The sequence below is a fragment of the Strigops habroptila genome, chromosome 16 (genome assembly GCF_004027225.2).
Source record: "Strigops habroptila isolate Jane chromosome 16, bStrHab1.2.pri, whole genome shotgun sequence".
NCBI classification, from domain to species: Eukaryota; Metazoa; Chordata; class Aves; order Psittaciformes; family Psittacidae; genus Strigops; species Strigops habroptila.
The window spans coordinates 6,779,888-6,795,602 of record NC_044292.2 but is presented as its reverse complement, the minus strand read 5'-3'; the positions used below and the strand labels follow the sequence as shown (position 1 = coordinate 6,795,602).

Sequence of the window (15,715 nt, the reverse complement as noted above, 5' to 3'; positions counted from 1 at the left end):
GCAGCTGTAGGAGGCCTCTGCTTCTAACCCCAGTTAAATCTATCAGGTTAGATGGTATAAACAGCTGCAGTGGTGCTGAGCTCTTTTAGGTCATGCTCCAGAGGCATTTCATGGTCAGTCCATCTCAGTAACGCCAGCTCTGAACCCCAGTTCTGCGTGCTGAAGAGCTGAAGCAATCCTCTACTGACTTCCAAAGGAAGAAGCAGAGCAGCCCTTGCTACTTACATTGCTTTGGTATCCTAAGGGCCTCATTGTCAGCTGCCATCACTTGGTGCAGAACTCCTCGGAACTGATAAAGCACTTTCAAACTCTTCTCCTCACCCACACAGGGGTCGTAGAAACCTGGCAGCCCAGCCTTGAAGCAGAGAAGGACAGAGTGAGCATCAGGGAATGGACTTTCACAGCTCTTCAGCTGACCGGAGTCATTTATTAGTGCCAGAATGAGGCGTCATTAAAAAGGAGTTTTGTTGCCAGCGAGATGAGACAAGAAACTAAGGAATCAGCTCTGCAATGGCAAGTGCTAAATGCAGACAGGAGCGAATCAGGGGGTTGGGAAGTTTCTGGTGTACAGCCCAGAGTCTGTAACACACAGTCCCACGCTGGAAATACAGAGATGCTGTTTGGCCCTGGAAATGCCCAGAGAAACAGAAGCTCCTGGAGATTCATATCACCTGGTATGCGAATGGCTTCTGTAAGCTGGTCTAGGCACTGGCTTCAGCACATGGGAGAAATCCCCTGGCAGCACAGCCTTCAGTTCAATGGGAATTCTGAGTTACACACCCAAGACCCTGCATCTGGGCTTAGAACAGCCTCGTACCTTGGATGCCTCTGTAAGGATGAGTTTAGAGTCTTTCACCAAGCACTGCAGGGGCACAGTCACATCTATCACTTTCACCTTCTCATTCTTCCTGCTGTTGTCATTCACAAACTTCCCGTACCAGGCGTTCACCACAATCAAACCTGGAATCACATGAAATCACAGACGTGGTGACCGGCTTCCCACCGGCAGGGAGGCAGACCCCCAGGAAAAGACCACCCCAGCATTTCCTTTTGCTTGCAATGCTATCTGAACCCTCCTCGCCTGGACCCATGCTTCTCAAGATAGAAGAACATTTCTACTTGGGTGTTTTTGTTAGCAAGCAGCACTAGGACAGAAGGACATGACTCCAGTGCCACGCTGATGTGACAATCCAAGGGGATGTCAGTCCACTCTGGAACATTCTCTTGGAAACTGTTAGCAAATTGAACTTCAGACTATCACTCTTGCACATCTATACACACACGCCTCTTGTGGTGAGGTGAATCCAGACTGTTGTCTTCAGCCTGTTGATCCACCTCACAGCATATCCCAAGGTGAGATTCAGTGGATCCCTACTAAGCTCAGGCACCATAAGCTGAATCCTAACGGAACTACATACGCAACAGCAATTATGCTGTGCTTCATTAGGAGTGGAAATGAAGTAACGATACCTTGCATTTCTCCCTCTCAACCACCCAGCCTTTGCACTGCTCCTTCCTCTCTCCAAATTTATGGCACAAGTAAGTGGTGGTGTAATCTTTACCCATTCTGGCTTCCTCCGCTTCAATTATCCTCCGGACAGACTCTTGCATTAACCGGACCTGTCGCAACAGAGCAAATTCAAGCAGTGTCAGACGCTGTGTCCAAAAGAGAAAAGCCCAGAGTGAAAACAGCTTCCTTTAAGCAAGGGGACTTTGTTCTGGGAAAGACTTACCGCAGCTTCAGCCTCCTGCTTCTTCTGAAGGATGTCGCTGGCTGTACTCTCCCGTTGCTTCTCCAGCTCCCTGGCACAAGGAAGTCAACACACATCAGGTCTATGCAGCGGATGGGATTCAGCCACTGAGTGGCAGATTTCTGCTAATCCAGCCCAATCACAACCAACCCACAAGCTCAGGTTTAAGGTTCTTCCCCACCTTTCAAGGTAATTCCGTAGGCAGTTCAGTTTCCAGAGCTCAGGAGTACTGATGACTAGTGAGCCACTGGATATCCCAACCTTGGCACCCAGAAGCACTCGAGTGGGACTTCCCAGCTCTGAATTTAAAACGCAGTCTCACAAGCTCACCTCTCCTTCTGTGCCCTGAGGTAGGGTCTGATGACCAGCCTATGCATGGCGAAGTAGATAACTAGAGGTCCCACGGTGGCGTAGAAGACAGCACTGGGAAGCAGCTGATCTGTCAGGTGGACAGGGAAGAAGTAGGTCTGGCTAGCCCTGTTCAACCTGGAACAAAAGGGAACAGTGACAGGTGAGAGGAAATACGGTGTTTAATATGCTTGATTAAGTACACTTAGTGCAGCGTATGGTGCTGAACAACTGCTGAACCAAAGGAGCGATGACTGATGAGCTCAAAAAGGTCAAAATCTGATAAACTGAAACAAAACAACGCTAAGATGGACACCTGACACCACCCATAACAGACTTTTATGTAGCTGACATCTCTTGTGACAGTTCCTGACCGTTCTAATGTGGGGTTTTTTAATCTTTGGAGAATTTGTTCAGTCAATTTCACCAAGGAAGGGGACCAACATCATCATTGAAAGAAAATAAAATGCTTATAGAGGAGGTCTCTGTTCACAGCACCGGGGTGTGCCTTCAAGGAAGGTGTGCGCTCATAGTTTTCTGATGCTGATAACAATACTTACTACAGAAAACTCTAGTTTTCATGGGCTGGATTGAGCCCATTCCACCGCAGTTTCAGCGTCCTGGCGCGCCCTCTGCGGGCACTAATTAAAAGTGCACCCCAGTACAGGAACCGCCCCCCCCCCGAGTTCTGCCCCTCTCTGTGAGCTGCATCATGTTAAGAACATAATCATCTGTGTTAGTTAATGGTAACTCATTATTTCAGGTATCTACTGTGGACAGTGTTATAAAACAGGAATGAAATTAAATCCATTTCTACTAATAACATCTTCCACCCACTTACCATAGTGCTCCTTAAAGCTGGACATACTTTAAGCTGTATTTTCAGAGTATTTTGATGCCCCTACACCCTCCCTGGTCCTGCAAGAGGCAGCTCATGCTCACAGTAATGCCAGCAGAAGGCACGCATTGCTTCCAATGGGCACTACTTGTATCAGAGGGCAGCTGCAACGTGTCACAGTGATCTATCAATATACCTGTATTGTCCTCCTAAGATTGGGACCATCCCACCTGAATGTCAGAAACAGAATAATGCAGGTTATGGTCAGCCTCTGCAATCTAGAGTTGTAAACCTGAACTGACTTGATTTTCAAAGACACTCCTTGGGGAACACCAACACTGACGGTGGCTCCTAAAATGCTGTGTCTGGAAATCTTCCTCTCTGCTCCGTACTCCACTATGGTCCCGAAGAAACCCGCCCTAGGAGGAGAGAACCAAACCCATGTAAGACAGGGAAAACTCTTAAATTGCTCTTTACTGAATCCTGTAATTCCCCAACAAGCAAAACATGGAAATACATCTGTGTGCAGCACGTGTTGGCTACTGGAAGATTCAATGTGTATATAACAAGATGAGATTAGCCTTTCTAGCTTGTAAAGTAGTACACACAGTACAAGACCTGGGTTTCTTATTGGTGGTGATACAGAGATACCACACACAAGTTTGTCTGAAGAGGCACACAGAGCAAAGCCTTCAAGACATTCACTTCAGCATTTACCAGATTAGATTAATGAAAAGCAGATTCCCAAAGACCACAGAAGCTGGAGGCTCACAACAGCAGGAGAGGACAGGTCCTGCAGGCTGTGAGCAATGTGAATTTCCTCTTCTGCACTTACTTGAGGGAACCTTTCACTCGTGTTTGATCCTCATCCTGAAACTTATGCTGATAACTGACCATCACGAAAGAGTGGGGGATTCCCAGCTGAAACACAAGAGCACAAACGTATGAAAATGTACCCTCGGCCACCACTGAACGTTCCCTGAATTTCCTTTCTCATCCTTTAAGTGGCACAGAAAACCAGCGAAGTGTTGCCACTTAGAGGTTACAGCCTGCAATCTCTGCAGCCTGTGCTGTGCATCCTGGCCCTAACCTGAGCTGATCCCCATTAGTTATGACAATGTTGGGTGCAAAGTGTCGTGCAGCTGGTTCCCTACGTTACATGTTCACACCAGACAGCACCAACTGCTCTGTTATGCTCTAGTCTCCAGCCAAAACGCTGCTGGGACAGGAAAGCAGAGGCACTTCTCCCCCAGGGGATGGTACCACCATCCCCAATGTACAGCAAGAGGCCCACCTGTAACGCCACGGTGAAATGGCTGGTTTTTGTGTCCCGCACGATGCTGGTGTTCATGGCTGACTGGATGCCCCACCGCCACTGCAAGTACCCCATGGTGTTCTTGTCGAGGTTGCGGGCCAGGACCGTGGTGAGGCCCGGGCGGATCCCGCGGGATGAGAACTGCAGCGCACAGTTTGTAGTGATGAAACTAGGAGACACAAGGAAAGCCTCGTCAGCCAGAAACCACAGGGTGGCCCCCGATCCCCTCCTGCCCAGGAGCCTTGCTGAATATGCAGGCACTATCCTGCACAGAGCATGATGCCTGAGGGCTTCAGGAACAACTCAAACCTGACCACAGCACGGCCCGGAAGAGCAGGCTCATGCCCTGCTTTATTGGTCTGTAAACGGACACGACACTAGTGGCAAATTTGGCATTATTTCCCTAAAATCTGACATATCACCTCCTCTTTTTGCTGTCAGAAACTCCATCCCACACATGGAAGCCCCAGAAGAGCTCCCCAGTTTTTTGTTCTGCTCCCACAGCAAACCTCTGTTGCTCTGACTCTGAGATCATGCCTCAAGTAGCACAAATCATCACAAGATCAAATACGAATCTAAGGACGTGGAACACAGACCTTCCTTAAACTGGAAGTATGAAAATGGAGGAGGACACCAACACATAAAAAGAATACAAACATTCTGATCAGCACTGAAGAGCAACCTGAAATCTAAAGAAGAAATACCTTATTTGTAGGATAGAAAACAAATCCAGAATTAACATGGAAGAGAATTCAATCCGTTAAGTTCCTTAGTGTGGAATATTAACCATGAGACCATTTTCCTAATATTTACCATCTTGGTGTAAGATTACGGAATATCTTCAGACCGAAGAGAGGTCCCTGAAGGTCTCCTGCTCCAAACTCCAACTGTTTAAATGCACAAGGCCAAATTGTTAGAAGAAAACATCTTTTACAACAGTGACAAAGTACTTCACAAGCTTCTGAGTAATCAGAGCTAAAGTCCCTTAAAGAAAATAAACACCAAACCAAGTGGCCTGAAATAGCCTGGATATAAAAGTGTGTAACAGGGAGTACTCTGCGTGTAACAGGGAGTACTCTATGTGTAACAGGGAGTACTCTTACCTCTCCCCATCCCTTGGCAGACGTCACTCGTCTCAGAGCAAGATTAATCGATCCACCTCCGTTCCCATTCTGGGTGGAAAGGTTACCAGACAGTATTGCTGTATCTGTGGCAGTGAGTGGTGCCTGGAAAGATGAATATGTTGTTACCAATCCCTCTGACCCCAATTCACACACTTAATGCACGTCCTGCAAGGATGTAATCGTGAGTGCAGCGAGTGCAAGCACAGGGACAGGTAACACTCCAGCTGAATCCTTGTCACGCACTAAGCCCAGGTGCTTAGTGCATGACAAGCTGTTTGAACCAGACGTGGCCACACTTGCTCTAAATTTTGTAGTCAAAGATCAAGTGTGGCAAAACCTGAGATAATTCATACAGTACCAAACATCTTTAATGCACCTCCTTGAAGCCCTGACCCTGAGCTGCAAACCCTCTAATCTCGCCAGCAGACTAAACTTCTTCAGCTCTCTGGAACAGAGGAAACACTCCCCCTCTTTTCCTACCCACACGCTCAGAACTGGGTGCCGTTTGGTCTCATACACTAAATAGTCCATGTTTAGCGAGAACCAGAGACCTGTTTTCAGTAGTGACTGAGCCTCGTTGCAGGCAGGACCGCCGCAGCCAACGCACAAACACATTCCCTGCTGGAACCTTCCTTTTCCCATCCATTTTGGGGATCATGCCCTTCCACACGCCAAGATGAGGCCCCCCTGTGCCATTCTCCTCTGCCTCCTTAGCCCGGCCCCGCTCCCCCTGCAGCAGCATCTCCCCTCACCTCAATGGACTGGGATATGTGCATCTTGTTTATCTCGATCTGGGGAAAGCTGCTCCCAGGCACATCCTCGTATTCTTCCTCATAGCGATCAAAGAGGTCGGTGGCATCTATTCCAACACTAATTGTTCCCTAAGGAATGACAGAGAAACAAGTACTTGGCATCAACAAACACCCAATACAGGCCAAATGGCCAAACCAGCCTTGTATACAAGTATATTTTTTGCAGCTTTTTCTTGTTCTGCTCCTTTTCCACTCTAAAATGCATTTCTTCCATATCCAGGACAAACAAAATGAACAATTACAATATCCTAAATCAGCAATATAAATCATGAAATAAACGGGATAAAAGGCAGTTTTCCAGCAGGAATGCAACTTGTAACGCTAGCAGGTAACTCTTCTATTGTGACACATGACAGAAGCAGGTGGAACACTTAACACAGCAGGTTTCTGCTTCCCCCACAACTGACTCTGCTCTGTCAGTATTTTAAAGTTGAAACAATATATTTTAGACATTGATTTTCTTCAATGGAACTTGGCCAGAAATCCTTTAAATGCTTTCTTCTTAGGAGTTACCTGAAACAACTTCATTTTGAGCTGCATCATTCACCTGCAATTGTCCTTGTTAGTCAAGAGTTTTCTTTTTCCTAGTTTATATCTGGCAAGCAGAAGAAAAGCTTGACGAAGAGAGACTTTTAGCAAGTGGTAAATATTTCCTTTCTCAGCTTATTCCTACATAAAACTAGGCCACAGCTAAATAGTCTGGCTACCTGCTGCTGTGCTCGCTCAGACGAACTGCAAGAGCGGGTTTCTTTGAAAAGGGCATGATTAGATCCTTGTCTGGGTCACATAACTTCAAGAGGCTTTGCAAACCTTCCCTGTAGACCTACTAAACAGCATTCCAGCTCATATAAAATGTACCAATTGCAATAAAAAAACCCCTCTGTGCACAAGCACAGAATAAACTCTGAGCAATCTGTATAAAGAAACCCAAGAGCTGTTTAGGTACAAACCCCCCTCGCACAGAGCGCAGGTATGGATGGGATAAATTCTTATTTCAATCCCTTGCTCCCCCCACTGTAATCAAGTGCTGAACCATAAATATAGGAAGAATTGCAGAGTTTAGCAGGGCTCAAAACTTCTCTCTGGTTTGACTCCCAACTATTTATTTGCTGTGGAGATTCCCGACCTCTTCTCTGTGTTTATTTTCTGATTTCTTAGGCAGCAAAAACTGGATAAATGTTTTAACACAGGGAGGTGCAATTACTTCCCAGAGGACTCTGAACAGCGGGAAGCTCCTGCCCTTTCTGAGAAGGCCACTCTCCAGGAACCCTCTGCAAAGTCACCTTCAAGGGATCTGCTCCCCAGACGCTGCAGCTTCTTCAGTTTCAGCCCTCTCCTACGCTGTGCTGTTCCTTGAATCAAGGCCAAAACAAGAGGGAAGCAAAGGCAAAACATCAACTGTGAAGGAAGTGGTGCAGCCCCGCGCTGCAATCCAGCCCTCTGGAAAGACATGGAGTAGAACAGCCAAAGAGAAATGGAAGTGCCAACTGCACTCCATGAGATTCCAGCAAATGTGCTCCAGAGTGGCCGATCGAAAGCATCTAGAAACAGGTGAGCATTTATTTTAACAAAAGAGAGACTATGTCCACTTTTCCTGGATGCTCCTCAATTCAAGGAAGTGTAAAACCCAAGATCTTTGTAACAGAGGCAGGGTGGAAAGAAAGTTTTCCATGTGGAGCACCACACTCGGCACAGAACCTTTGTCAGACTGCAACCTGGAATTCCGAGTTAGACATTGTTAAACCAGGGATATTAATCTGAGTAGTAAGCATGAGGAATTTGAATGGCAAAGGCAGAAAACTCTCTATTTTCAACTCAGGCTGGGACACAAGCAGCAGTAAAGCTTCCTCAAGAATTTGCACTAAGAACCCCACTGAAACCATCTTACTGTACTGTGTTTATTGGTGCCACAATGCTTATACCCTTTGTAAAGATGCACCGAGGGCCACAGACATCCCCGAAATTCACTGCACCTCCTTCCTTTCAATCATATTCAAAACCTTATGATTTCCTTTTTCACACCTACAAACATCCCTCTCAATGGAAAAAGAACACTTGAACCTATCCAGGAAAGACCCACTCAGAGGACAGGAGCATCTCCCATCCTCCCTGCTCCTCAGCGGATCTTGCGTTGAGCCGCCTTTGGCTGCGGCGCTCGGTGGGCTCCGCGCAGACATCTCACCTCCTGCCAGGCAGGTGAAGTCACCCTCAGAGGTCTATAGATCCCAGCAAAGGAACTGGCTCGGGCACAAGCACAGGAAAAGCAGCAGATGGTAAAGTTAAAAATATTCCCAGAGAACAAGAGCACCCCCCTATGCCACCGGATGATAGCGGGGGACCGCTGCTGCTCGCTGCCCCCCGTCAGCCACCTGCTCAGCCCATTGGGAATGAAGAAGCCCTCCCCAAGGAAAGAGCAGCAGGGAAAAAGCTGTAAAGCTCTGCTTGGAAGTCAGCAGCACACACAGAGCATGCTGTGAACCAGCCCAGCAGGGCAGGAGGCTGGGGAACGGCGCTACAGAACCACCAGAGTTATCCGGGATCGTCTTTTACATGTATTTGCTGTTCTGTGAATGTGAAAACAGACTTTACTGATGGAATTAAGACGTGTGCCAGAGATGAACATACCCCTCCTTGCTTTTTTTCTTAGGGGGTTGCCTTCTAGAAGGTGACTTACAGAGGCTGTGCCAGACTAAGCCTTGAGGGACCTGCATTGACCTTCTGCAGCAGGGAAGGGATGTAATTTCTCCTCACAGGATGCGGTTCTTCTCAAATCAAGTAATGAACTTTTCAACCCTTCTGCACATCTTTGAGAGCAAAAACAAAGCTCTAAAAGCAAACAGAAGACTCAATTTGAACCCTGCCAAATTGCCTACATCTGGTTATTGCTCAACGTTCCTGGTTAAAATGCTTTATTTCGCTGGAAGTGTTTTATAGACCTGCCAAAATGTTGGAAATTTAAACTAACTTGCGCTCGTGTATGAAACGATCCCAGCTGCACTGCCCCATTCCACAGGAACACTGCCTGGAGAGACGTTTCCATAGGCTGCCAGTCAGCAATTGCTGTTATCACCCAGATGGCTGGTTTTATCCTGGGACACAGAGGCTGAGGCTTACAAAGCAGCTCCACTTTTTACTGCCACGGTGAGACATCCAGATGAAATGTCAAACTCCTGAAGTCACAGCAAAGCATGAGGTGGAGATAACCCCGTCCCTCTCCAAGAACACGCTGTGCCCCCATCACCTTCATCTCCAGCAGAGACAGTTCAACCTGCCTGTTTTGTGGCAAACATCTGCACGGTTACCTTGAGGCAGAGAGAGGAACATGAAGGCTCCCCCACCATGGAGCACTTCTGCACTGCACAGAAGAAACGGATTTCCAACTGAACCAAGATTTTTGTGATTCAACAAGCTGTGAAAGCTCAGTCAGGACAACGCTGACCAAACCTGGGTCTGCCCAGCCACCTTATCAAGCCCAGAGCTAGCAGAGCCATTGACATTCCCAATTGTCTGAGCATTCCAGTCACAGCAGGTGACAGAGGAAGCAGCAGCCAGTCCCTGTTCCTACCTCTCTCTGCCATCCCAGCCCTACTACGAGAGCATCATCCTCGACACGGTATCCTTGATCCTCTCTGAGCAGCCCAGATTCAGCTGCGAGCTGGTCATTTGGAGGCAGTTTATGGCTGCTCCAACAGCCCAAGGGATGGGAATGGAATACTCAATAAGCCTCATCCAGAGAGTGTGATCAAGCTTTGCTACAACAGGCTCTAGCTGTGGCCCTGGCAAGCCCCCAGCCCTGCTCAGGTTGGCTTTGCTCGTGGTGCTGCAGCAGAAGGTTCTGCTCTACAGCTGCTTTGGTACCTGCCTTGCATTTTTCATTGGTTTCTAAGCTGTGTTTGAGTATCTCCCTGTGCTGCTGTGACACTCCAGCATGTCCAAGGGAAAGGCTGTCAGGTACTGCAGGGAGTTTCATTTTATCTGGAACACTTGGAAAGAAACCACAAACATTTCAGTGTTAGGTTTATTTCCTTGCAATTGCTGAAAGAGAGATTTTGCTCCTACATGTTTCAAAGGAAAAAAAGAAAAAGAGCTTCCAATAGAGGACTGCTGTTCAGAGAATCACCTGTTTTCCCTACATTGTCCAAAGAAACTGCATGTCCAAAAAAGGATGAGTAACTCACTAAGTGTAGCTACCTAAGGTGCTATTTACCATAGCCCCTCACCGAGGCTCATTACACCCTGCATATCCGTAATGATTCACAGATTCACTCCTCAGACTAGGATGAAGTCTTTCCTTACCTTTGGATTAGTTCGCTGCTGCAGTCTTCTCTCTTCCCTCTCTCTCTGCAAACGCTCAAATTCTTCCCTGATTTCAGCTGGAGTTCTCTTCCTTTCCACAACCTGCTCGGAAAGAAATGAAACCCCAGAGATTAGCAGAGAGAGGATGTTGAGGGTATCACCCTGCTGATGGGACGAGCTCCTCTGACCTGCTGTGTTCTAACACCTTGCCCTGCTGCTGCTGTAAGCCACGCTGCACCGACCTCAATACTCAGAGTTTGGAAGCAAACACCTGGGCCAGACCAAATGGTAGGCATGAGACAAATCCCCATGCTTTGAGAGAAGGGAAAGTGATCTTGTTCTTTCTTTTCCCTTGACAAAACCAGGCCAAATAGCTTTCAAACCACAAGTATAAGATACTGCAGCACAGCCACTGCCAACAGCTATGTTAACTTCTCTGCTAGGTGTAGACACAAAAATGAGAATGACTGAAAGTTTCTGGCCTGAGGTAACTGATGAAGTGAGAGATTTGTGATTTTAGGCTACACTGTTTACCTTACATGGCTCAGGGAACGAGGGATTTGAAACAGGTATGGCTCTAGGTATGGATAGAAAGAGTATTGGATTTGCCTTTTCAGAACAAGGTTGAGCCTGCCACAAGCACCTCAAAACTGCCTGTTACATGCTGCCACTGCTCCACATTTGCTACTAACTCCAAACTTGACCTTGGTACTGACCTGACCCATTACAAGACGATTCTGCAGCAAGCAGCCTAGTGCAATCAACCAAGACTGGCAGAGGGTAGCAAGAGGACTTAACAGGAAAGCCACAAGTGGACAAGTTCTCTTTCAAAGCCCATAAAAACCAAATAATAATAAAGAAAACAACCAACCCCAAAAAGCCCAGAAAGAAAAAGTCATTTCCAACTCAGAGGCAGATAATGCTGAAAAAAAAAGGGTTTCAGAGGAAAAAGATGAGACTCGATGGACAATAACAACGCATCTATCTCAGACAAAGATGTTGCCTGTCACGGTAATATCCTATTAGGGAACTCGGAATGTCAGGCTTATTGTTCTCTTGTCAAGTGAAACCCTGAAGTATTCTTTGAAAATCCATCACGGTGTTTCAGCAGAGACAGAAATAACTGAACAAGGATGCCTGCAAACAAACAGGCATTTGTTACCATCGAGGTGTCAGTGCAGCTCGATAGAACAGAATGTCAGATAAAGGTGAGTTTAGTCGATTCCACTGGCCATAAGGTGCTACATTTCTCTCACCTCCCATCCTTCCATCTCCAGTCCTCTCCTCCCATAAATGTCATAGATGGCTCTGGTCTGTGGATCACTAAGCACTGCAAGTCAAAATCAAAAGAGAGGGGAGAACTCAGTGTTTGGTCTTCCCAGACCAACACTCTAGTGTTATTTGCAGTTCAAGCACAGATCCTGGAAACATGTTGCTCATCCAATTTTTACATTAAGTCCCACATGTTGTATTATCAGGACACACTGACTTTTCCCCCAGCAAATTCCTGGTTTTGGGGTTTTTTTCTTTCTTCTAAAATCAGAAAGTGAAAAGAACACAGAGGAGACATGCAGGCTGGCTGAATATGCAGCAGGGTTTTAATGTTCCTTCCTCTGACAGAAGGTTGACATGAGCCCTCCACAATCAATGGCACTATTAGCAATTCCATGGCAGCAATTCCTCCCTGCAAACTCTGTGGAGGATCGACATCCCCCTCTGCTCAGCCCCTGGTCTTCGATCTCCCTGTCCGCTGACCCTTTTCCACCCAGTCCAGACATGCCAAACACTAACAAAGCCACTTCCATGAAGCAGTTCGTGCCTTGCCAAACATCAGCTACAGGGGAACTGCACAAACATATGTAGAATTTGAACCTCCCAAAAAACCAGTGCTTTTGTACTGCATTGCTCCTCTGATTTACAGGACAGGAGAGGACACACAGCATCACCAAGTATCAGCAAATTTAATATGACTTTGGAACATTATAGATCTTGAAAGAAGCAGCACGGAGACACAGTCCCCTCCTAGAAACCCCTGAACACAGTTCCTGCAAGCTCCAGACTTCCACCGACCTTCATAGGCCTGATGCACGAGGTTAAAGAGCCGCTCCGCCTGCGTCTTGAGCTCCGGGTCTCTGTGCTTGTCGGGGTGGTAGAGCATGCATAGCCGGCGGTAGGCGGCCTTCAGCTCCTCCTGGGAGGCCTGAGGAGAGCAGTGAAACTCAATTAAAGCACAACCAAAGGTACCTGAAAGAGACCACGCTCAAGATCAGCCCTAAAAGAGAAGCCCGTCAGCCCATTACACTGCTTTTACTGACACAAAATGAGGAGTGGACTTTTGTGTCACTACATACAGCAATAAAATATTCAATGATGCACACCACTAGTGTCCACACTACTTATAGTGCAATAAGTGACAGCAATAGCTCATCAGTGCATATCTAGGTATGAAAAGTTAAGTAAAAAACCCCAACAAACACACCTCATTTTCATTAGGCAACTACTGTCTCCTCAGTTCAATGCAGAAGAGCAAGAGAAAATAAAACCACCCAGCCTCCTTCCAAAGACACGTGGTGGAAACGTATTTGGGATGGCTCTTTCAGAACCAATGCAATAACCTCCCCAAGAACTCGTTCCTGGGCACAGGGAGCAGGACACTGCTTCTCTGTGCCAGCAGACACACACACAGCACAGTAACCAAAGCACAACAGGGACCTGCTGGCCTCCTGTGAGGAAACACCACCCCTCTGTTACAGCAGGGCTGAGAGGGACAGGAGTACAACACCAGTGAGGAGGGGGCACCCAGAAAACACCTGTTGAGAGCAGAATTTAAAGACACTTATTTCATTTACTCTTAATGCTCTTCAGCGATTGAGGCTTTTACATTTTCCGCACTTTCAGTGTGGAAACAAAGGCCCCAAAAGCTCATTTCTTAAAGTAACACTTTTTTTTCCAACCCATGGTAAGCAGAGTCTGGGTTTTCATCAAAGAAATGCAACCATTTGTGCACCAAAGATAGAAATCCATTTGATTTTGATGACAGCTTAGAATAAATGTTTCTCTGCACATATGCACTATTTCAAGTTAATGTTTCTAAATGATACAGCAAAACACTTGCCAAATAGGCTGGCCTCAAGACAGCAAGCATAGCTACAGATTAGCTTTCTTCTTCTTATTACCTGCTTTCTCAGACATCGAATTTAAACTCGGCTGGGAAGGCAGGGGGATGTAAGGGTCTAAGACGGCATTCTTTAATCAAATTAATGATAAATGGTTTAATGTGCTATTGATTATCTAATAGAAATGAGCAGTTTCATTTTTCATAGATGCCACGTTCAATAAAACGTTAGCTTGGGCATTTCATCATCATTGAATAGCTCGGGTCACTGGTTCAATATTTCATGAGCAGCAGCCTCTTAGAAACCACTGAAGGAATCCTGACATCAACTCCAACTGCAGTGAAATGTGTAAGTCAGGAATAACCATACATAAGTTACATTTCCATCACCAAAATCCGCAGGCACAATCCAAAGGCGTCCCATCTGCCTACCTGGGGTCTGAACGGCTTCATTTAACACCTCAAACGTGTCAGCACGGCTTTAGTGCGCTGGAATCTATGGAAGACAAACCATTCCATGCACACAGAGTGGCGCCGGTGCGAGGCTCAGGGCTCACTGGTATTTTAAGCTGCTGCATCACCCCAGGCTGGCTCAGCACATGGAAATGTGAGCACGCCGCATTCCACTGCTGCGCGGGGTACTACTACTGAATTTAATTAGCAAGGGGTAATTAACAGAGCAGCCACTACTACTCTCCATCGGAATCGCTCCCTCGAAGACCATTTTAACTTGGTTTCCGGGTCCCTGCTGACCAAACCTGCGTTTTCTGGTCTGCCAAAGAGCTGACACCTTTGCTAAGTTAACTATTAAGCCTTCGCTGTTAACTTCCCAGGCAGTCACAACCCTCGTGTGTTTCCTGCCTGTCTTTTAACCTCCACGGCCGCACGCTGCAGGGGGGTGAGTTACAGATGCTGCTGACCGGACGCTGGATTTCACAGTGAGTGAAACACAGAGTTTTCTACAGAGAGCTCAGTGTTCTGCACAGCATCAGGGAGTTCTGCAAATGGAGCCACTGTCGGGCACTTTCCCCTTGGAAACGGGGATATCCACAACTCCTATTATGCACGTCAGTAAAAACCTTCTTCAGCTCAAACTGACAGAACCACAGACTGGTTTGTGTTGGAAGGGACCTCAAAGCTCATCCAGCTCCAACCCCCTGCCACGGGCAGGGACACCTTCCACTAGAGCAGGTTGCTCCAAGCCCCTGTGTCCAACCTGGCCTTGAACACTGCCAGGGATGGGGCAGCCACAGCTTCTCTGGGCACCCTGTGCCAGGGCCTCAGCACCCTCACAGGGAAGAGCTTCTGCCTCAGAGCTCATCTCAGTCTCCCCTCTGGCAGGTTAAAGCCATTCCCCTTGTGAATATGTAGGCTGGAAAAGTGAAGTCTGTTTATACACACATGCACGCAGCACATATATATATACACACATATAGAGAGAGCTCTTGCATTCAACAGAATGAACTATTGGTATATTGATACGTATCTATATCGATATATTGACACATACACAGCACACAGTCGATACATTCAGCCCTTTGCCCTTATAAGCAACGCTATTAACACAGCAGCCACCTCCTAAGAGCCGAACAGCTCCAGCATAACGAGGCTGCACCAGTTCACACCTCGTTTCCTCTCAGCAACACCGAGAACCCCGCATCCTCCCGCTGTCCCGCGCCCGTTCCCACTACGGGGGCCCTCGGAAGGCGCTCACAGCACCGACCACACCGCGACGGCAAAGAGCCAACGGCGCCCTGCACGGCCGCGGCTCCCTCCGACCCCACCGAACACCGAGCCGGGGCCTGCCCCGCGGGCACGGGGGTGAGGGCCCGCGCCGCCCCGCGCCCGGCCCCGCCGCACCTCCCGCCGCACGTTGAGCAGCGCGTAATAGTCCTCGTTGTCCGGCACCTCCTCCGCCAAGGCCGCCGCCATCTTCCCGACCTCTCACCTCGCAGCCGCTAAGGGCGGGAGGGCCGCGCTGCCGCGCCCCGCAGCGGCGCGGAGGATCGAGAGAGCCTGCCCGTGCGCTCCGGCTGCGCTGCGGTGTCCGCGCAGGCGCGGGCAAGCCCCGCCCAGAGCGCCGTGAGGCGAGGCGGCGGCGGGCGCGGGACGCGCG

The 15,715-nt window shown here is 48.0% G+C and overlaps 2 protein-coding genes across 6 annotated transcripts in view; one reads left to right on the top strand and one right to left on the bottom strand.

Moving 5' to 3' along the window:
- The window catches only part of DNAJC11 (DnaJ heat shock protein family (Hsp40) member C11), a 16,995-nt gene extending 1,352 nt beyond the window's left edge, over window positions 1-15,643 (bottom strand). Inside the window, exons 1-15 of one of the 2 annotated variants that reach the window (XM_030508068.1) lie at window positions 15,460-15,643; window positions 12,555-12,684; window positions 11,741-11,814; window positions 10,485-10,586; window positions 6,129-6,257; window positions 5,356-5,478; window positions 5,066-5,139; window positions 4,232-4,421; window positions 3,773-3,858; window positions 3,240-3,356; window positions 2,082-2,237; window positions 1,734-1,803; window positions 1,563-1,620; window positions 818-960; window positions 226-355 (exon numbers count right to left, since the gene is read on the bottom strand). In XM_030508068.1, the coding sequence (XP_030363928.1) occupies window positions 226-355; window positions 818-960; window positions 1,563-1,620; window positions 1,734-1,803; window positions 2,082-2,237; window positions 3,240-3,356; window positions 3,773-3,858; window positions 4,232-4,421; window positions 5,066-5,139; window positions 5,356-5,478; window positions 6,129-6,257; window positions 10,485-10,586; window positions 11,741-11,814; window positions 12,555-12,684; window positions 15,460-15,531 (1,654 nt within the window). In that variant the 5' untranslated portion in view covers window positions 15,532-15,643. The remainder of the gene's footprint in view (window positions 1-225; window positions 356-817; window positions 961-1,562; window positions 1,621-1,733; window positions 1,804-2,081; window positions 2,238-3,239; window positions 3,357-3,772; window positions 3,859-4,231; window positions 4,422-5,065; window positions 5,140-5,355; window positions 5,479-6,128; window positions 6,258-10,484; window positions 10,587-11,740; window positions 11,815-12,554; window positions 12,685-15,459) is intronic. The other variant, XM_030508069.1, reaches the window with a different exon arrangement.
- The window catches only part of CAMTA1 (calmodulin binding transcription activator 1), a 240,515-nt gene continuing 240,443 nt past the window's right edge, over window positions 15,644-15,715 (top strand). For all 4 annotated transcript variants that reach the window (XM_030508028.1, XM_030508031.1, XM_030508025.1 and 1 more), the window contains exon 1: window positions 15,644-15,715. The gene's annotated coding sequence lies outside the window, so the exon portion shown is untranslated.